The sequence below is a fragment of the Pempheris klunzingeri genome, chromosome 17 (genome assembly GCF_042242105.1).
Source record: "Pempheris klunzingeri isolate RE-2024b chromosome 17, fPemKlu1.hap1, whole genome shotgun sequence".
NCBI classification, from domain to species: Eukaryota; Metazoa; Chordata; class Actinopteri; order Acropomatiformes; family Pempheridae; genus Pempheris; species Pempheris klunzingeri.
The window spans coordinates 14,635,485-14,649,030 of record NC_092028.1 but is presented as its reverse complement, the minus strand read 5'-3'; the positions used below and the strand labels follow the sequence as shown (position 1 = coordinate 14,649,030).

Below are 13,546 nucleotides of genomic sequence, written 5' to 3'. Positions count from 1 at the left end.
ACTCGCACATACACACAGGTGTGTCTTTCTGCGTTTTAACACGCTTACAGTTTCAGCCACCATGGGTCTCCAGCAACCAGCGAGCTCCAACGGGAGCTCAGATGATGTGAAATAAGATTTGGAGTGTGTGTATGTGTGTGTGTGTGTGTGTGTGTGTGTGTGTGTGTGTGTGTGGCGGCATTTGTCTACCCTGTGGCATGGGGCCAACTTAGAGTAGCAGAGCTCAGCCATTAGCAAGCAGTGTAAAATCCTTCTGAAATCTCTTTTCCTCCGAACATCAAAGATGGAGTCTGAAAGGCACACAGAAAGTCTTGCTGTCCAGTTCGCCTGTCTGAATGTCTACACTCTCCCTCTGTCTTCCTGATTTTCTGGCCACCCATTGCTGTGCATATTACCACAGTATTAGTCTGTACTCCCTAGCTCCCTATAAATGCATGGGTTGAAAAGTCCCAACTTGCAAGACATTTCATTTCATTTCACGAGGCATTTTTCCTCAATACTTCGCTAATTTTCTGTCAGACAAATCTGTCTTCGTGTCTGTATTCAGACTTTTGCTCGAACTCAATTCATTTAACACAGCCTATACCCTGACCTTCATTATTTATTCCCTCTCTTTTCTTTTCATATCTCACTGCAGTCTGCCTCGGTTTGGTTTGGTGTTTTCAACTATGAGTTTATCAATTCGTAACCCTTTTAAAAAAATGTGATTTATTCTTTGATTTAGTTTGAACATTTTACCTTTGGATGCTTGTCTCTTACAAAAGTAATATGTGTTAAACAGTGGAAAGTGTTTAATGTCCTAAATCTTCACTTCTTCTACCTACTCCCTTAGTGGAGTTTATTGTAAGAGTGGTGAAAAACCCAAGTCTTATATGATTAGTTAAACTATATAAGAGTCATAATTACTGCCAAGCAAAGTATGTTCATGAACGATTCAGGAAGTTATTTGGAGAGAGAGTGATCCATCCAAGGTGAAACGCTGAAATCATTAGGAAACATGGTCTGTCTGGCACTTAAACTTTGGATCAAACATTACAGCTGGCAGCGCATCTTTAGATCCTGGAATTAAGGTGTTCATCTGTTTTTTGTTGCTCTTTTTGTAGTTGTTGTTTTTGCCAATGTACAGTGAACATGCTGAGTTTTGAAAGCATGGTTGCAATATGTTTTCTGGTAGTACCAGATGTATGTAATGTAATGCGTCACATTATGTTGCATTGCTGTGATACACGCTGTTTAAGCAAAGTTGTTGCAAAGTGGCACAAATATTTTTTAGTTCAGTTTGCTTTTGCATGCCAGGCCTGAAGAGACGTGACACAAATAGTGAAGAAGAGAAATAGATTAATATTAAACGACATGGTTTGCAGAGCAGTGCGCATTTGCTATTTCACAAAGTGGTGGGGCAGTTCTGCTCTGAGAAACAAACAATATCTGCTCCATAATGTAATTTGAAAAACATTCAAAGTAAATAACACATTTTAAAAATGAACTATTAGCTTAACAGCTCTAAGTGGAAAAAGTGCAGAAAAAGCCTGAGGGTCTGGCTGTTCCCAAAGATCCTGCTATTCCTTCCCCATGTCAGTGATATGCTGTGTATTCAGAGAAGCTTGTACTGACTGACTGAACATCTTACTGCCATTGCAATCCTTACACTGCACTCCGACTAGAGGGAGTGAGTAGGTCTATAGTTGTATTCCACTAAGATTTACACAAACACATACACACAGCAGCACAGCAGCCAGCCCAGTGTGGTCTTGTCTGACCCTAATGTGAAAGAATCATCCTTAGTCCCACCACCACTGTCAGTGTAGTTGGCAAATAGACAATTGCTTGTTCTCGGCGCAAAGTAAAACCACCTACACACACACCCGCAAGCACACACATCCAAATGAATACATTCCATTGTTCAAGCAGTGTGCTGCTGATCACTGCAGTTGTAGTTGTATAAGGATGTCAAACACACTTACTTTGAGAAGATTGTGGGATGTCTGCTGTACTGTGGCAGCAAATCCACAAGATAAAGGAGTGAGGGTGGATGGGGGGATGGGGGAGGGGGGGTCAGAGTCAAGATGGATGAAAATGTATCAAAAGAACACTAAACAGACAGAGGATATCACAAAGAAGAGAAATTGTGACTCTGCAAAAGTGGGTGACGGATAAGCAGGAAAAAAAAGCTCTAAAAAGGACTAGATATACTGCAGAGAGGTGGGAAGAACCAGTGTTAGAAGAGGAGATGAGAGGAGAGAGAGGGTGGATGGCTGAGAGGGACTGAAAGCTGTATGAAAGGTGCGCCAATGAACAGAAAAGGTTAGGGATGAGGTTTAAGAATGGCAAGTGCTGATGGTTTGCAGATTCCACGTGAAGTGAAAATGCACCTGGAGATGATAAGCGGACAGCTGTGTAATTAGGGTTTGAAAATGGAGAAGCTTAAGTGATAACGTAGAAAATATCTTTAAGGTTAAATGGTGAAGTTCCATCATTGAATGAAAGGATATGGGCTGGAGACCATACGAATGCACCAGTTGCGAGGACAGGTGGTCTGCTTTAGGCAAAAGAAGACCACGGGCGCCAGGTCTGGGAAGGGCACCACTAGGGTGCTTAGGTCACTGCCGATGCTGACATCATCGCCCGGACCCACTTCCTCAATGATGTCTTCGGCGTGCTCCGAGCCATATTCCTCACTCTGCCCTGGCCCTGCTGAGTAGATGCTCCCCAGCGGCACAGGACACTCCTCGCTCGTCATGGCAACCCAGCCGAAATCTAAAAGACAATAAGAGTTGACACTGGGATTAGAAGAATTAAATGATTATCACATTGTTTGACAGACTACAGATCTCAAAGAGACTCTAGATAATAAAAAATGCCTGCTTTAATTTGATTAACATGCAAAATTTGCACTGCAGCAGATAAATATTAATTGAATGTGTTTATTTCATGAAAGTTTGATGGGGCAAACAGGCTTTTGGCTGTGCAGCCTCTCGTACAGACCACTAAATCATCCCCATGTCATAACATCACCTCACAACTCGAAGATATTTAGCGCTTGTTGTTTTCTATCCCCAAAGACCCATTAGTCTCTTGCTGTCTCTCTGCCCTGCAAATGCAAATGCTCTTATCGTAAACTCACTTGTCTGCATAACAGAATGCATTGCTTACTGATAACAATCACCTCTTGCAATCAAACACACACAGAGGGGTACTACAGCGAAGAGTAAATCAATGTCAACAGTCGGTGCACATTCACTGACGATTCATTTAGCCCCATCACAGTGTTGTGGGAGAGGAAATGGCTTTCCATCTCCTGCCACTTAGCTCATGAATGGATTCACTTTTATCCATGAATGCAGCGCACATAAAGACACACACAGACTTGCACAAAAATGTGTGTGTTTTTTTTTTTTTTACATGACTCAGTGTGCATTTTTACACATACCTGTATATTTAAACTATTTCTTACATTAAAACATACTGCAGATAATGTAGCTTTCAGTGGAAAAGCTAATAAAATTTAAGTTTAGAGGAGTGTTGTCATGATTTACTGCTCTCAAGGACCTCCACACGTTTGAAGGATTCAAAGGAAAACAGAGTGAATGAGAGGAGAAGAAAAAATGGAGTAAAGAAAGACAGAATGACAGAAACTTTGTTCTTTTGGCTCAGCTTTCACGTGCATCAAACTGGTGAGGCAGCAAGCAAGTCAGCCACAAGCAGCCAGAGCCAAACTGAATGCATAATAACATATTGGACGTGGTGGTGGTTTTAGCTGGCAGCCAGAAAGAAAGAAGGAGCCAAGTGAAGAACGGACATGTGCATATGTGGATATATGCACAGCACTGCACACACTCAGACACACACACACACACACACACACAGACACAAGGTGAAGATATTGTTTAAGGCTTGCACTAGAAGTAACATTAGGACAATGTTTGAGACAGCTGCATCATGTATTTCAAGGTGTGTGATCCTGTGTGAATAAATAGTATTACTGATGTGATATTTACATGTGTGTGTCTGTGCTACACACTCGAGCAGATAACAGAGAATATGCATGCGTAGGTGTGTTTTCCTGTATGTGCATGTGTTTGTGCATGAGTAAATGTGTTTGTTTGCACTAAATCCTACAGTGGGATTAAGGGACAGTGGGAGAGCAGACTTTGTTTTTATAGGATAATGACATTAAAGGCTATTCATTACACGCTAAGAAAATAGGACAGTGGTGATTTAGTGGCTGGTATCTCTCACAGCTCCATGGCTAATCCTCTGACAACATGTTAAAACCAGGTGGAGATACCAAAAAACATTAGAAAGGGGAAAGTAACCCACCACAGTCTGTCCCTTTGCCCAATAATCATCTGCTAGTATACCAGTGTATCTATTTATTACAACAGTGCATACAAACACAGACTTTACTCTCACACCAAGCTATTGTTTTGCCTTTCCAAAACTTGCCTTTTATATTAGCTTTACCATGGCAACAGCTGCTTCCTGTGGAGGCAGGAAGTTTATTCTTACTCTGCTGTGTTTTATTTCCCACAACAAAGCTTCTAATAGAGACACTGCAGCTATAACCAGCGACTACAATTAAGCAGGAGACAGCTTTGCAGAAATGTTGTGTGTGTTCTGTGTACGACAATTGTCTGTTTATCTTTGTTTGTGTGTGTGTGTGTGGTGTAGACAATGAAAAAATGGCATAACTCATAAAATTCTTTCATCTAACTTTTCTGCACCACAATATCGCTGCTCCTTTAATCCGACTCTCATTTCTCAGTGTTCCTGCATGCTGGGAAAGCTTCCCCTTAATGTGATTTTTGTGTTTAATGATGACGATTAATGACGGCATGTGAGTGACACAGAGAAACAGAGGGAGAGGGAGAGGGAGGGAGAGAGAGAGAGAGAGAGAGAGAGAGAAAGAAACACACAGGGCTCCCACTGCTGTGTTAGCACTGACACACACACACACACACACAGACAAATTCACACTTTCTCAACATACACACTCTCACACATTAACACTCTTAATTGGGGTAGCGGATATACAGTCACCCATTTAGCTGCACTATGAGCTAAAGGCTGTGATGAGCCATGGAAAAACTTGCTTTCCCCCTCCCACACACACTCACTGCGACAGTCTGAGACAAACACAGGAAGAGGCTGGATGGAAAACAACAGTGAAAACATACTGTGGATTCATGAGGGGCTTCGGCAACACATTCTTCATTTGAATCATTTCATATCGCCAATTTGAATATAAAGAAGCTGTGAAAAGCTGTATTTTCAGCCCTCGACGGGTGTTTACACTCAAAATTCTGATGTTTAATACCCAAGGGATACAAGTAATGACTAAAATTCTCAGTGAGTCACTGAATGAGCTCAAAAGTGAAAGCTCAAGATAGGGGATTGGAGGCTTAAAACAAGAAATTATGTGAGTTCCCTGTGTTTTCAAATATGTTAGTAATGCCTGTGAGCTATGCATGTTAAGAAACAGAAGCTATAGATAACACTTGTAATTACTTTCAAAGAGGAACATTACATGTGTGCAGTTAAAATGAATGAACATGGATATTTCATTGAACTGATGGTACTATCATATGAGAAAAATACATTTTCACAGAGGACATTTTAACATGCCACAGTAAGAAATGCACAAGTGTAAATAACAAAATGAAAAACCGCTGACTTCCATTTATATGTTTCGGTTTCAGGGTCCTTGTATGTGCATGCTGGCTTGCAAATGATGAGTTTTTCCGTTTACAATCAAATCACATTGCTTGTGCAGCAGCCGAGTGAAAAAGCCTTTGCCACAATGTCGTGATGCTTATATATGGACACGTTCAGTATTCAGAAATAAAGCAACTTGGTGCATGAAAATCCTCTGTTCCCTCAAAATATGCTAGACACTAAGCAGGATTTAATAAGTATTATTTATTACACACAGGATCATAAAAGGACACTCTAAGCAAAAACAGACGTGCACCAGTTGAATTTGTTGTAAAATGAAGTGAGACTATGTGATGCATTTTCCATCCAGTCCCATTAGATCTATCAATCTAAGCTCTATCAGCTGTCACCGAGTCACACACTTAATAAAAGCACATCAAATGGATTCAAACTGATCATTAAGGTATTGATCAAAGAGCCTGACAAACGTTTGAATAATTCATTTAACAGCCATAAATACTGTACCAGTGTGGGTTGTCTTCCCCAAAACTGGGATTTCTTCTTCATCAGGTTATGTGCAAAACTATCCACCACCTTACTGTACCAAATGTGACCGGACAAAGACATGCTAATACTTAATTCTGCACTTTGAGCTTGAAGAGAAATTAAAGCACCTACAGTACATGGGACACTGACCATTTCCCATGCAACATTGTTGGGATTTGTGCAGTTTAATGCACTAAATGTCATGCAGATTGTGGTTTGTTTTCCAGCACTGGCGTGCCCACACATCTCATAGCAACACCTGCGCTTTTTCTACTATGACAATCAAGATCGACTGATTGACATTTTTTCAATTTAAGAATCATCTCCAACAACACAATAACAAAAACATCTGATTTCGTCTCCATCAACAGATCCATCTTAAGGTACTGTGGGCATTACCCTGCTGTCATCTGTAAATGTTCCCATTTTGGTCAGTTTCATTGGCTAAATTCATTTGGAGAATAGGCCCACTGCCTATTGTGATCCACGGAATACGTACCCTCGTGCTTGCTTCCCTGCACTGGCTCCCTGTTAAATTTTGCATTGATTTTAAAATCTTATTGCTCATTTTTAAGGATTTAAACAAACTTGCACGTACACATTTCTCTGACTGATTGACCTGGTGTGCCCTCTCAGCCATTAAAATCTGGAGCCCTGCTGGCTCCTTCCAGGTCACTGGGACTACGGGTGATCGGGCATTTGTAATTAGATCTCCTACACTTTGGAACTCTCTGCTCTCTTCTTTTAAATCTCTTCTTAAAACTTTTTTCCTTTGGAAATGTTTTAAATGCTTTTATCTATTTGACAACAACAAATAATTAGTATTATTATTATTATTAATATTATAATTATTATTACCAAATCTACTGCAGAGAAAAATCTGGGAAAGCACTGATAGTGTATTTAACATATTGTAGCACATAATCCTTAGTTTCTACAGGGGAAACGTTATTAAAAAGTGCCTCCCTGTAATGTTGCATTATGACTTTCAGAGGTTTTAAGGATTGGTGTGGAAAGTTGCAGGAGAAAATGAGTTTTTTCCTTCCTTTTTTTCTTTTTCTACCGCAAAAATACAGCCTGTGTGTCTGACTGTGTATGTATGTGTGTGCATGAGTGTGTGTTGTGCGCGCGTGAGTGAGTGTGTGCATGAGTGTGTGTGTGTGTCAGGTGATATGGGACAATGCGGAGCCCAGCACAGCACTCACAGTCAGCCAGGGATCTGACTGTCACACCAACTTAACACAGCGCCTGGTCTTAACATTTCTTAAATTCTTTCTCTCACTGTGTCAAACACACAGTGAAGGAAACACAATATTATCACTTGGGTGCACACACAAGTGCACACACTTGTGTGTGACTGGGCTGAAAAATGAGCAGCAACATTGGGCATATGAGAAAACATGGGGCAGATCCATGATGGTTGGTACTGTCCCAGATGTGAGTGTGTGCTTGTGTGTCACATAATGCATCAATGGACCATTCAGACACAGACAGGGGCTAATGCTTTTAGAATCACTTTAGGGCAAGGATCCCTTGAGAGCACAACTTAGGCTACACACCCAATGCACAAAAACTACACACAACTAGGGCTGGATATTGGTACCGAAATGAGTAGCATTGAAATATCTCCAATCACAAGAAACCTGCATTCAGTCCTTTCTGCACACAGATTTAGAAAAAAAAACCTGCCTAATTATATGATCCTCGACAGCTTGCTTGTAGAGAATAACTAAGAGTTGTTGGCTTTATTGTGACATGTGATTGGCCCACTGTTGCGGCAGCTGTGACCCACACAGTCTGGTGACGGCTAAGTTGAGTGCAGCGTGCCGAGACGCCGCCGAAACGTTCAAAAGTATGGATATACTACATACCTGTGGCATCTGATAAAAATAAATTTAGAAAATTCGGACAGATTATTTCAGAAAAACTGTGAATATGATATATATTATTATTATATCATTTATAAGAAAGAGAAATTGATAAGTATTTAATTAATTCGATTGCCTTTAAGTGTACTGGTATTAGAACTGGCATTGTCATTTTTTAATACCCAACTCCACTCGCACGACACACACTCTGACACACACTTCCCGTCTTGTCAGCTATGTCAGGCAATGCTTCATCCAGTGACCTGAGACAAACCAGTTTTGAGTGATCAAAACAACACATTACCTTGTTACCGAGACTACCAATATATATATATATATATATTCAGTGAGAGAGTACAATGTGTTTATGAACCAGCCACTGACAGGGGCGCCGACACTGAATAAGATGGCTGGCTGTTTGACAGCACTATAAAATAGCCCTCTAAAATGTGATAAATGTGACTCTCGCGTAATGGTGAAGAACATAATTCCCACCCTGCAACTTTACCATGCCAAGTAAACCTTCATGTATCTAGTGTAGTGCCGCTGTAATATTTAAATATGTTGGCATAAATTTGGAGCATGATAAATCACCTTTATTGCATTTTAAATAGGTTTTGATAAACTTCACAGGGCAGCTCAAAATAATCCCGCCTTTCCATTTAAGTTCATTGGTCATTGTCATTTCTGCATCATTGTTTTCTTTTCAAATCTGCCACTTGTCCACACTACATTAACCAGGCTCCATGAAATACAGACCGATGTGCTTTACATGGGTCCTAGAATAACCCTAATCAAAAGAGGAAGAAGAATACAAAATGGAAAACTAAATCAGTGTAGCTGTCTGGCTCAGCTATTGTTGCCGGAGCGGGGCACCTAGAATATTTCTCCTAAGAAAGTAAACGAGGCAGAGAATATGCCGCATCAACACTATCTGTGACAGGCTGTCACAGGGCAGCATGCAGGGGCTTCAGCCATTTAAAGGCTTCGTAGTTTGTCAGATTTTAGCAACAATCAGAATGTGACAGGCAGCATCAACAGCACAGATAGCAGAGCTTTTCAATTTGCTGGTGAATTTGAGCAATAAATGAGACTAAATGAGAGGTAATTATTAAAAGTTGAATTAATGTGAGCTGAACTGGAGAAAACTGTGTGTTAAAGCCAAATCTTTTTGGGGAAATTCCAATATCTGCCAATTTTTGTTTGAAAACTACAGTAAGACTTAAATGAGCAAAGCTGAGCCCTCCTAAATCCTCTTATAAAGCATGCTTTTCTTCATTGGCTTATGGGGGAATAATTTGAATGAAACTTCTGGGAAAAGTCTGAAGTGAACAGCGCTAGTGCAACTGCGCTAACAAGATAAAACAAATAATCTCGGCCCTCTCACTGAACTTTCAAAAATGAGGTAGTTTGACACTGGTAGTGAAATTTGAAGACCTTTTTCTTCTTTATTAATCTGTCTCTGTAAAGCTCTGAGACTTGGTTTTAATGATGGACTTGATTCAAACAACAGAGGTATATACCAGGTCTACACAAGGGTAGGATTTGTTAAACCCAGGTAACACTCCATCACTACCACCACAGTATTGTATGGTGTATTTTTCATTTCTATTTTCTGTGCTTGTGTCAAATTTGGTAGTTTAAACTTCTGTCATGGAATGAGTTAAAATGTCCACAACCACTGCAGTGAGATGGGTTGTTAACCTGCAGCCACAGCCAGAGACTTAAAGGTATTTCAGCTGGTAGGTGACATATGGGTGTCAGACCCATCTCCTGCTTCCAGCAGTAGTATCCTGAGTCGGCAGAATAGCCAGATTGGCCCAGACATTTGTTATGGATCACAGACCAGCCGAGTGAGCAGATTTACCCCTAACAGCCATATGGTCTATGAAAATAACTCTTCATTGGTCCACGCTGAAATCCCTGGTTGTCACATTTTTGAGTTCAACAAAAGTAATTATAATGTGGGAATACATACTGCAATTAAATTAGTGATAAATCTGTATCATCGTTACCCGGCTGTTGAAAATTGAAGATGCATTACAGAGATAACTCTGGTATTTTCAAACCTGGCAAGCACTTGTACATATTTTGGGTTGGAAATGACTGTGACTGAGGCACAAAAGCTTTTGGAAGTGGCGTGCTGTAATGCCTGCAATATCATCTTTTGAGGAATTTGCACCAGATCAAAGTATGGTCACGAAAAAGTGCTTCTGTTTGCCACTGATGAGCTCAGATTGTTATTCAAAGTGTCTGACAACATTACACAAAGGATCCCTACAGAGAGATATGTGCTGCACCTTTTAACAATTTGTTTTGCCTCGTGTCGAGCTTTTGAGTCCATCTTCTTGTGTGTGCTTCGGGTCGTAACAGTTGGATTCCAACTATACCTTTAAAAAACTAAAGTCAAGCAATAACATAAACAAACAAACTGATTGAGGCAGCGCTAGATCAACAACTCCCGTGTGAAATTACTGTTTTTTCCAATGGAGTCTGGTGGCTTTAAACCTAGCGATATAACAGCAATTTTCTGTTTAAACAAAAAGGATCTCACAGGTCGATCTTTGTAGGGATCCGTTCTGTGATGTTGTCAGACATAAAATAGCAATCTGAGCCTGTCAGTAACAAAAACAAGCACTTTTAGTGGATGTATTTTGATCTGGTACAATGCCCGAAATATCACATTACAATCAATCTAGGAGGCAATCTACTGGAACAATTCCACAAGTTTTTGCAACTCATTCAGGAGTCAGTGAACCCAAAATATGTAAAAACAGGGCCTTCAAGTAATATTTCATACTGAACACTGAAAAAACAAATCAAATAACTTCTAATTATGCTGATTCCCCTGATAACCAGCACTTTAGGTTTGAGATCATGACTGACATAATCATCACCTTGCACTTTTTATAAAACCCTTTGCAGCAGTTCCTGAGAAGAAAGAAAGCAAATACTGTCCAGTGTAAATAGTAATGAAGTAAACAAGTGACAGGTTATTTATCTCAGGAAACCTTGATAGGGTTAGAAAGCATTGTCCATCCATTATGTCTCTATACTTTCATGTGTCAGTCAAAACTAGGGTTACTTTTTTATGGTATGAATGCAAATGGCAGCTCGACTGGTACTGTGTTGGCAAGTATATATATATAAATATATATATAAGAGATTTTTTGGTCTTCACAGCAAATAACTTTTTGATCAGAGTAATAGATGAAAGATTTGCTTCGATTCTTCCTTAATCTCGCATCTTCCCTTTGGAAATTTTAAATTTCCCGTTTCCATTTCAGTTTCTTAATCTGTCATGATTTCTACCCACCCTCTCCTTCCACTTTATCTCATCCTCTTATTTCCTCTGCTGCCCCCTTCCCTTGATCTCATTTTCTTCCCATCTCTGCCAACAGTTCTTCCACCCTCTACCTCTTTTTTCTTTAATTCTCATTCTCAATCACTCTACCTCTCTCTTTTTATGAGCATAATACTGAGCTCTGTGTCAAAAATCATCTTTAGAGAGTGGCTGTCAGTCGATTACATTGAAGCAGTGGCCCCGTCAGCCTAATCTGTTTTAACAGCATTAGCTTTTCCAAAGCAGCCCAGACTATCCCCGTGCCTGTACAGTATGAGCGAACATCAAGCACATCTTTGTGTCTTTAAGCCTGCATGAGTGCTTTGTTGTGTAAATCCTTATTGACACTGTGACATGCTATTACTGATGCTAACACAATACTTTGCACTGTGAAGAGGCCTAAAACTATTATTATGCTCTACTATTATGCGATCGGCTTTCAGAGTTTTGGTCAAGCTAAAGTTCCACTGTAATAATATGAATTAATTGAGTGGCAGACAGGCTGGGAAATGAGCTGGAGAGAAGCATGTGGAGACGAGGAACTACAAACAGCACGGCTCACTGCACAGAGAAGACGGAGTAAATGCCACAAACAACTCTATCAAATGGATAGGTCAGAATTGTTGAAGTTGGGGTGCATGAGTTATCAATAGATAATGTATTACTTACAGTAGATTGTGGTCACCACGCCTCTAGTTTAGAGAAGCAAACAAAAAACGCTTTTTAGCCACCTTAAAAAGGTCCACGTAAAAGAATTAATGTAAGTTCAAGTGTAAACTATATTCACAATATTTTCCCTACTCAACATGGCTGTCAGACAGCCCTTTTCGTTGAGGTACAGAAGCTGTTGTTTCGCAAAAATGCCAGACTCCATTGACAAAAATACTGATTTTACCTTGCAGAGCAGAGGAGTCGCTGGACTGGTTTTGTTTGTGTTATGTGTGACTTTTATCTTTTAAATGGTTGGTACCTAACCAACTTCCTAGTTTGTTGACCAAGGCAGCTTTAGTCAATCAACTCCTGCATTCTGCGAGGTAAAATTACTGCTTTGTCAATTAAGTCTGGCAGCTTTGAAGAAAACATGGAGTGATACAATGGGTTCCGTGCCCTGATTAAGAGGGCTGTCTGATGGCAATGTAAACATAGCGTACATTTCGTCTGATAGTTTTTTCTATGTGGGCCTATTTTAGGTGGCTAAAATACACTTTTGTGTTAGCCCAGCCCAAAGCAGAAGGCTACATTGCTTAGTGAAGGTACTCCTGTCTGTTTCTCAAATCTGGGGGCATGCTGACCACAATCTACTGTAATAATAGTTACAGTAAATGATATACTGACTATGTACCTCCAACAACCCCACGCCAAAAAACCCAAACTATCCCTTTAAGTTGTGAACTTCAATATCTTGTTTTTCCGAACAAATTTCATCTAACTTTTATCTTTATCTTTTTTATCTTTAATCCATTTAAGTTGAGCTTTAGTTCAAAATGTATATTCATGAGCCTCATGGATGTGATTTCTCAAGGACATGATTTCTTTTCTGTATGTGATCCATGGGTGATCTGAACAAGAAAAACTCAACTCCTGTCTCAGGCTGGTTATCAGCACATTTATAATAATCCCTGATGTGTTGGTTTGTCTGTGTGTGTGTGTGTGTGTGTGTGTGTGTACACATGGGTCAGTGAAAGTGATGGGGTGGAGGGGGTTTGTGCTTCCATGCTTTGTGGAAGTTTGCGTGCACACACTCCCGTGTGTTAGTGACTGATTTATAACAGGCTCCCCCTGCTTCCCTGCACAAATCCATATTGGCGAGGGAGGGGAGGTCCAATAATGCTGCCAATGATTTACTATTAGAGCTCTTGCTGTCATTCTCTCACCCTGATAAATGACATACATTTCCCTCAGGCTGCCCGTGTGTGAGGCAGAGAGAGCTCACACTTGTAGGCGTGCCAAATAAAACAAACGGTCAATCTTATAAGCTGACGTACGAGTGCATCTACTGTAGCCTGTCAGCTTTGGTGAGTGTGTGTGTGTGTGTGTGTGTGTGTGAGTGAGAGTGTGTTTTCAGCTCCAAACCAGATCAAGCAGTTGTCTGCTCTTTACTGACTACACTGACAGAGGGAGAGGGAGAGGGACA

At 40.4% G+C, this 13,546-nt stretch overlaps 1 protein-coding gene across 1 annotated transcript in view; it reads right to left on the bottom strand.

Annotated features, from left to right (window-relative positions):
* Positions 1–2,740, bottom strand: part of cacna1ia (calcium voltage-gated channel subunit alpha1 Ia) — a 100,212-nt gene extending 97,472 nt beyond the window's left edge. The window contains exon 1 of the mRNA XM_070847197.1: positions 2,493–2,740. Within this exon, the coding sequence (XP_070703298.1) occupies positions 2,493–2,740 (248 nt within the window). The remainder of the gene's footprint in view (positions 1–2,492) is intronic.
* Between the last annotated feature and the right edge of the window lie 10,806 nt (positions 2,741–13,546).